The sequence below is a fragment of the Amblyraja radiata genome, chromosome 3 (genome assembly GCF_010909765.2).
Source record: "Amblyraja radiata isolate CabotCenter1 chromosome 3, sAmbRad1.1.pri, whole genome shotgun sequence".
NCBI lineage: Eukaryota > Metazoa > Chordata > Chondrichthyes > Rajiformes > Rajidae > Amblyraja > Amblyraja radiata.
The window spans coordinates 83074903-83083657 of NC_045958.1; the positions used below are offsets into that span (position 1 = coordinate 83074903).

The window sequence follows — 8755 nt, forward strand, 5'->3', positions numbered from 1 at the left end:
GTTCTTGATAAATGACGTTCATGATTTAAATTGAATCCCTTTTGGAAAATTATTATTGTTTCATTGTTCTGACTCCGTTGGTTTGTGACACTATGGTTTGGAGACATCCTGCAGGTGAGAAACCCAGGAATGCTAACACGGTCAATAGCAACTATGAGACTATATCATCAGACATACTGGTGCAGAAACAACTCAAGACAAAACAGTGCAGGTTAAAGGTGGGAAAAATCGCATTCCATACAGTATCCTTCTATAATTTTTAAGTTAAAATATTGCAGATGCAATTTGAATATCTAATTCTCTCTTGAGAACATTCAGTGAATTGGCCTCCACTGCATTCTATGACAGAGAATCCCACAAATTCACAACTCTCTGGGTGAAAATGTTTTTCCTCATTTCATTCCTAAATGGCCTACCCCTTATTCTTAAACTGTGACCCCTGGTTCTGGACTCCCCCAACGTCAGGAACATTTTTTCTGCATCAAGCCTGTCCAATCCCTTAAGAATTTTATATGTTTCTATAAGATAACCTCTCATCCTTCTAAAGGGCCTGTCCCACTTAGGCATCATTTGCGCATCACACAGGTAGCGCGCGGGGATTTTGAGAATCCCCAAATCACTGCCTACGCCACCACGTCTCACCACGTGCCATGCGCGTAATGCACACCATGCGCATGTCGTGCTTCGTGACGCGTAAATGATGTAGCGTAAATTTATGCGTAAATAACGCCCGTGGGACAGGCCCTTTAATTCAAGTGAATATAAGCCTACTCGATCCATTCTTTCGTATTTCTCCCACTTTATTTTATCTAATGCTATGAATATATTCATGCCATTCACCTTCATGTGTTTACCATCCTCTCCGTTAGTGTCTCTATACAACTTCACCTCAACTACTCCTGGAGGAAATGAGTTCTGCATTCTCATGACTTTCAAATTTTTTTGTAATTCTGCATTGGATTTACTAATGATTATCTTTTGCTGTATCTGTAGCTCCTGCACTTGTTAAATGCTATATATTTATTTACTTATGATATTTTTGTAACACACGCTTCATTTAGTTTAGTTTAGTTTTAGAGATACAGCGCGGAAACAGGCCCTTCGTCCCACCGGGTCCACGCCGAACAGTGATCCCCGCACATTGACACTATCTTACACCCACTAGGGACAATTTTTACATTTACCAAGCCAATTAACCTACAAACCTGTACGTCTTTAGAGTGTGGGAGGAAACTGAAGATGTCAGAGTAAACCCACGCAGATCACGGGGAGAACGTACAAACACCGTACAGACAGAACCTGTAGTCAGGATCGAACTCGGGTCTCCGGTGCTGCATTCGCTGTAAGGCAGCAGCTCTATCGCTGTGCCACCGTGACCACCAGTTAATACTCAAAATGGATTTCAAAATTGGGCCAGAGGTTTTGTGGCTTGCCAATAGTGATTAGTTGCAAAACTAGGACTGCGAGTACACTCTTCAGTATTTCACACCATTATGATAAATGGTTCTCTTGTGGCATCTTGGAGGTCTGGTGATTTTTCATTTCCTTTTCTCCAGATCCATCTCGAGCTTGACCCGTGCCACAGCACCACACAGATTTTGCTTTTGGTCAGCATTTGACAGCTTTATGGTTCTCTCCCCACCCCTTAGTCCCTCAATGCCACTTCATAAAAGGGGCTTTTTTTTACACTTATGGGCCTGTCCATAAGGGGGTGGGAGAAGGGGGGGGAGAGGGGGTGGGGAGAGGGGGTGGGGAGAAGGGGGGGGGGGAGAAGGGGGGGGGGGTAGAAGGGGGGGGAGGGGTGGGAGAAGGGGGGTGTTAGATTTTTAGTTTTATTTCCCTAATGAGCATATGAAATTCACTGATCAGCACCAGCTACAACCTATGTGAACCTATGAGAACTTTCAACCTCCTGGCAACCCGCTAGGATCTCCTAGCGACCCACCTACGGCATGAGAATTCTCGCTACTCTCCATGGCAGCTTAATTCTAGTCACCTCTTATTTTTCAAAATGTTGAAAATATTGCGGCGGCCATAATGAGGCCCTGACTTGTTCCCAGAATGCGGGAACCCCTCGCAACCATGAAGGCGACTCCCCGGCAACTACCCACGAACATGTGGCAACCATGTGGGGACTGTATAGTCTCCTGCAGTCGCCTAAAAAGTTGTCTAAGTGAGACAGGCCTTAGAGGAATCATTTTGGCTGATATCTTTGTGGATCAAACATTGGACTTAAAATCTTCTCTCTCTTTCTCTGTCAAACTTAATGGGAGGGCTATAACCTCAGTGTGGCGGCACCTTGTGGCAGTGGCTCGACTGGAGTCTGTCTGTCTTTTCTTTCTTTTTGTCCTGTTAAGTGTATGTTTTTGGTTTTAGTTTTACTTTATTTTTAGCTGTGTATATGTGGGGGGAAGAACGTTTTAATCGCTTCCCTGAATGGGGGACGTTACCTTTTCCCTGTCGAGTCTCCGTTGGGGCCTAAGATCATGGAGCCAGCGGCCTCCAACTGGAATTGACCTGGGGCTCCAGTCCAAGAGCCTGCGGACTCACCATCATGGAGCTGGCTGACTTCGGAGCATGCAGCTGCGACCCGACTTCGGAGCTTCTGAGGCTTCGGCTGCAGGCCCTGTGGACAGTAACATCAGGAGCTCGCAGGTCCCTGGTGGGAGACCTCTTTTCGGAGCTCCCGCAATGGTAACTTCGCCAGCCTGAATCGAGGGGTTTAAATTGACCCGGAGCAAGGCTTTACATCGCCCGGCGTGGCTCGATGCAGCAGTTTGACTGCTTGACTGCAGGAGAAGAATAAAGACCAGAGAACAGGGAAGAGGTAAGACTTTTGCCTTCCATCACAGTGAGGAGGTGTTTGGAGATTCACTGTGATGGATGTTTGTGTGGAATTGTGTTAATTGTGTGTTCTTGTTTTTTTTGCTGTTATGACTGCAGGAACAAAATTTCGTTTGAACCTTGTTTGTTTGAATGACAATAAATGGCATTATATTCTATTCTGTTCCATTCTAACCCAGCCGAGTCAAGATTGGATATTTTTATGATAATTCCCCTTGTGCAATGTGAAAACTTGATAACATTCATTCTTCTATTTAACATCACATACCTAGCTGGCTTGAACATATACTACACTTCATTAAGATGCTCTTCAACTTGCCCATATACAAATAAAAAAAAGCTTTCAGCAGTAGGTGTAATATTTTGTTCAACCTTTTACACAACAAAGATTGCCTGTTCCAATTCCTGGGTCATGTTTTGTTGGATGATACACAAAAAAACATATGATCTGCATCATAGAACAATCTGAACAATCATAGAACAATCCAGAACAAGGGGTCACAGTTTAAGGATAAGTGGGAAATCTTTTAGGACCGAGATGAGAAAAACATTTTTCACACAGAGAGTGGTGAATCTCTGGAATTCTCTGCCATAGAAGGTAGTTGAGGCCAGTTCATTGGCTATATTTAAGAGGGAGTTAGATGTGGCCCTTGTGGCTAAAGGGATCAGGGGGTATGGAGAGAAGGCAGGTACAGGATACTGAGTTGGATGATCAGCCATGATCATATTGAATGGCGGTGCAGGCTCAAAGGGCCGAATGGCCTACTCCTGCACCTATTTTCTATGTTTCTAGGTTTCTATGTTCTCATTGCATAATTTCTTACCCTGATAAGAATGGCCAATGGCAGTAAATCTAATGGAACATCCGGCCAAAATTTCTTGGAACACAAAGTATAATTCCCTGACAAACGTACATTACTTACTTTCCAATTCATGTATACTCATGGCCAATGAAACACGCAACATAAAGTATTGTCAAGCTCAGTAGTCGCACACTCACCTCTAAGTCAAGATGTCATGGGTTCTGGTCACTCCAATCTCTTCCCCCACTCACGTTGATCTTCGCTACAATTCCCTCTCATAGTCTTCTCGCATTCCTGATCTTCTCATGGTAACCTGCAGTCACTTTTCCTGATGACTATGCCGATTATCTACTGCACATCCTAATTGCCTACTTCCAAATCTTCAATAGACAATAGGTGTAGTAGGCCATTCGGCCCTTCAAGCCAGCACCCTCATTCAATGTGATCATGGCTGATCATCTCCAATCAGTACCCCGTTCCTGCCTTCTCCCCATATCCCCTGACTCCGCTATCTTTAAGAGCCCTATATAGCTCTCTCTTGAAAGTATTCAGAGAACCGGTCTCCACCGCCCTCTTAGGCAGATAATTCCACAGACTCACAACTCTCTGTTTGAAAAAGTGTTTCCTCATCTCCGTTCTAAATGGCTAACCCCTTATTCTTAAACTGTGGCCCCTGGTTCTGGACCCCCAACATCAGGAACATGTTTCTTGTCTCTAGTATGTCCAAACCGTTAATGATCTTATATGTTTCAATAAGATCCCCTATCATACTTTTAAATTCCAGAGTGTACAAGCCCAGCCGCTCCATTCTCTCAGCATATGACAGCCCTCCATTCTGGGAATTAACCTTGTAAACCTCCGCTGCACTCCCTCAATAGCAAGAATGTCCTTCCTCAAATTAGGGGACCAAAACTGCACACAATCCAGGTGTGGCCTCACTAGGGCCCTGCACAACTGCAGAAGGACCTCTTTGCTCCTATACTCAAATCCTCTTGTGATGAAGGCCAACATCCCATTCGCTTTCTTCGCTGACTGCTGTACCTGCATGATTACTTTCATTAGCTGATGAACAAGGACCACCAGATCCTGTTGTACTTCCCCTTTTCCCAACATGACACCATTTGGATAATAATCTGCCTCCCTGTTTTTGCTACCAAAGTGAATAACCTCACTTTTATCCACATTAAACTGCATCTGCCATGCCTCTGCCCACTCACCCAACCTGTCCAAGTCACCCTGCATTCTCATAGCATCAGTTCTCATAGCATCACTGCCAGACCCTTGATCATGCTCCCTTTCCATTAATCCACCCACCATCGAAGCCAGCGATTCCAAACATTTTTCGTCCCGTTTACCCCAGACAAATTTAATAGCACATAACAATATTATTTCACTTATTTATGAACAACTGATGATGAACATATACCGGTATACCAGAACCAACACACAGTCAGTCAATGATGAAAATATGTACAAATCCAGAATCAACAAATTTACCCCCGGGAGTAAATTTACCCCAGGTTGGGAACCCTTGATTGATGCAGTTTCCCAATTCCATAAGCTGATTCCCATTACAATCCCTATTGCCATTCCTATACCTTGTACTATTATTCCATTTGTGCCCAGATGCAAATGCCAAGGACCAGAAATGCAAGCTTTAATGCACAAAATAATGTTGAGTTTCATGCACAATCCTATCTTGCTCCCATACCAAGCTGCCATGTTACCTGCATCACACCTTCTCTGCTCCTGTGTTAAAGAATTTAAAGTACTCTGAGTTCATTCCATTAAAACCTTCATTTTTTTAAATGGAATTCAGTTACGCTCTCCTGTTTCAAGGGAAAGGAGCCACACCCAGATTAAAGATCTAGCCTTATTTTTTGCCAACTTCCTTGTGAACCTTGCATCGACACTTTCTTCTATGGCCTGTAGGTGGAGAGAATCAACAACTTCAAGTCCCTAGGTAGACGCAAAATGCAGCATCTTCCGTCTGAAGAAGAATGAAAACAGGCAGCATTATCAGTCTGAAGAAGGTCTCGTCTCGAGACGTCACCCATTCCTTCTCTCCAGAGATGCTGCCTGTCCCGCTGAGTTACTCCAGCATTTTGCATCTACCTTCGATTTAAACCAGCATCTGCTGTTCTTTCTTACACTTCAAGTCCCTATGCAGGCATATCCCTGAACATCTGTCTGAAGCCCAGGTCATTGATGCAATCACAAAGAGAACCCATCATCCTTAGATGATCGTGGGGATTCTGTTTGTCGATTAATGCTCTCTTGAAATTCTATAGGTATACGGTGGAGAGCATATTGACTGGTTGCATCAGGGCATGGATCGGCAATTTGAACACGCTGAACAGAAGGAGATTATAAAAAGGTGTGAACCCCACCTAATCCCTCACAGATACTGACCTCTTCACCATAAAAATAAATTAATAGGAAACGCTACCTCAAAAAGGCAGCCGGCATCATCAAAGAACCACCCACCACCTTAGCCACATTCTCATTTTACTCTTACCAACAGGAAGAAGAAAAAGGAGGGTGAAAAAACCAAGTTCAAGAATAGCTTCCAACATCAGGCTCTAGAAAACTACACAACACTAACTGATGAATTACTGACTGTCTTTGGAAACACATTAGGCTTTTTTTTGTTCTGGTATTGGGGTTACTAATCAATCGAATTTTTGAATTTTATAAATGTGTATCGTGTTATGGGCCTGTTTTAATTGTAACGCTGCTTGGCAAATTCATTACATAAATTTGAACCTTTGAACCTTTGAACCTTATGCTGCTGCAAATAAGGATTTCATTGCTCCAGTCCCTGGCACATATGACTCTCTTGACTCTTAGCTCTCCACATTTACTCCAGTGCATCCATATCCTTTTTCAAATCTGCTCCTTTCTTGTCTCTGTTATAGTGGGTTCTAAGGTGATCAGATCAGGCCAATGTGGGAACTATGGAATCTTCAGCATTCAGGGCAGGAAGTGCCAGAAGATGCCGGGAGGAGAGTGGTGAGGCATGGATGAATAGTCTGTGAGGTGGTTTGCTACTTATACTTCTTGCTATGTGTTCCCAAAGCATGGCCTCAACTTTCTGTGTATTATTCTGGTCATGGACCAAATATTCCCAGGAGTCAGAAGAATTATGGCATTCCTTCAAAAAGGCTTTAAGCACATCCTTCAGTCTTTACAGCCGTCAACCTGGTAAACTTAATTTTGCTAATATTGCAGTTGGAACAACACAAAACACTTCACACCTGGACTGTCTAAGATTTGATGAGAGATGAACACCACTTTTCAATTCTGTTAGAATGAAAAATATAAAATTGTCATTTATACTATATCAATGAATAAATAAAGTGACCTTTTATATCTTCTGATATTTTGAAATGATGACTGCATCATTCAGATCAGAACACTCGCACCATCAAAAGATGCCAACATTTCAGTTTACAGATTACAGGGTTAATTTTAGCATTTTTAACCACAAAATCAAAGAATAGAATGCCAGAACTCAAATAAACACCTGAAGACGAATAATCGTGAAACCAAGAATGATCTAAACACAAGAAACAAAGGGCCTTATATCTGCAATGGTCAATTTTGAACTATAATATTGTATTTAAAGTCAAATGTATCCAAGAACAAGGTGTTACAAGCAGCAGGAGGGTGTATTACTCATTATCTGGTCAGGTTGAATGTTGGCACACTGACCTCTGCATTAACCCTTTCCTCAACAATGGGGTGTAAGGGATGTAAGGAATGTTGGATGGTGGTTGTGGTGGGTTGGGGGGGGGGGGGGGGATGACAGGGGGGATGAGTGGAGTTTGCTTGTTGTATTGTTGTACTTAATGTGCCCATAAAGCAGCAGCAAGCAATATTTTCATTGTTCCAGTCCCGATACATATGACAATTAAATATGCCCGAGATGACTTGAATATAATGTAATAATGTGAACCCAATGCAATTGACATGTTTATTTCTTGGTTTATAGTCTTCCACTCTCCAAAGGCTGCATGGTGATAATAAAATGTCTGTGGAGTTGCTGGTCCTCAGATTCTGACTATTTATTCACAACCACAGACCAAGGCTCTCCAGGCTCAGGAATCCACACTGCTCAGGCAATTATCCAGAAGCAGCAAACCTCTGCCCTTCTCAGCTCTGGTTGCTGGTCAGGAGAAACACGAGTGCACCCTATGTTCCCTCAAGCACATCTGGCATGATCCTCCAACTTCTGCAGCTCGGGTAATCTCCAGACCCAAACTTGGTCTTCCTGGTTTAAAATATGCAACTATCTCCAGAGTTAATTTCAAATATTCAGCAACAACCAATCTTCCTTCATCATATCTCCAAGCAAACTTCAGTTTGGCCATCCTCAGCAACCCCTAATCCTTCCAGTTGCTGGGGACCATCCCTGGTCATTTGGCCACAGGTCAACTATTCATCATTCAACCTGATGGAAATTTGATCAAAGAATAATTCCAATGTAATCCTGCTACAAAACGAGAAGCAAAATTAGCTGTGTACCTGCTCTGCTATTCATTGTGATCTTGCGTGATGTATCCCATCCACACCCATGATCTGACGATGAATCCCTTGCTGCACAGCAATTTAATTCATTTGATGGATCATCAAGGATTTACAAATCAGGATGGGAATATTCCCCATGTATTTAGCAGTTCCCAAAGTCATAATCCATCTGCTCAAGGTACCTGCTATTGTAATTGTTCTCTGTAACCTAAATAGACAACTGAGAAAAAATAAGTTTACCTTCATCATGTCAATCTTGCACGCTTGCTGTAAGATCGCCTGGTTGATACTTCTTCTTATTATAGAACTGTTGTACCAATACTGAGGAGCATGGTTACACACCAGTCCCCATAACATAACTCTGGTTTGCTCTTACCTAGAGAGAGAGCAGAAGAGGATTCTGATGAGCAACTGGAATATAAAGTATTGAGAAAAGTGTCTTGCAATTATATTGAACCACTCAAGGTAGCAAAAGGTCCTCAAAAGCGTGCTCTATGTTTCAGAAGTCAATTTTCCATTCAGCAACTCCTACAAACAGCAATATGATAGACTTGGATCTCCTGCTGATCAATCAATGA

The 8755-nt window shown here is 42.8% G+C and overlaps 1 protein-coding gene across 1 annotated transcript in view; it reads right to left on the reverse strand.

Moving 5' to 3' along the window:
- lingo2 (leucine rich repeat and Ig domain containing 2) overlaps window positions 1-8547 on the reverse strand; it is a 126451-nt gene extending 117904 nt beyond the window's left edge. Inside the window, exon 1 of the mRNA XM_033018221.1 lies at window positions 8418-8547. Within this exon, the coding sequence (XP_032874112.1) occupies window positions 8418-8534 (117 nt within the window). The 5' untranslated portion in view covers window positions 8535-8547. The remainder of the gene's footprint in view (window positions 1-8417) is intronic.
- Between the last annotated feature and the right edge of the window lie 208 nt (window positions 8548-8755).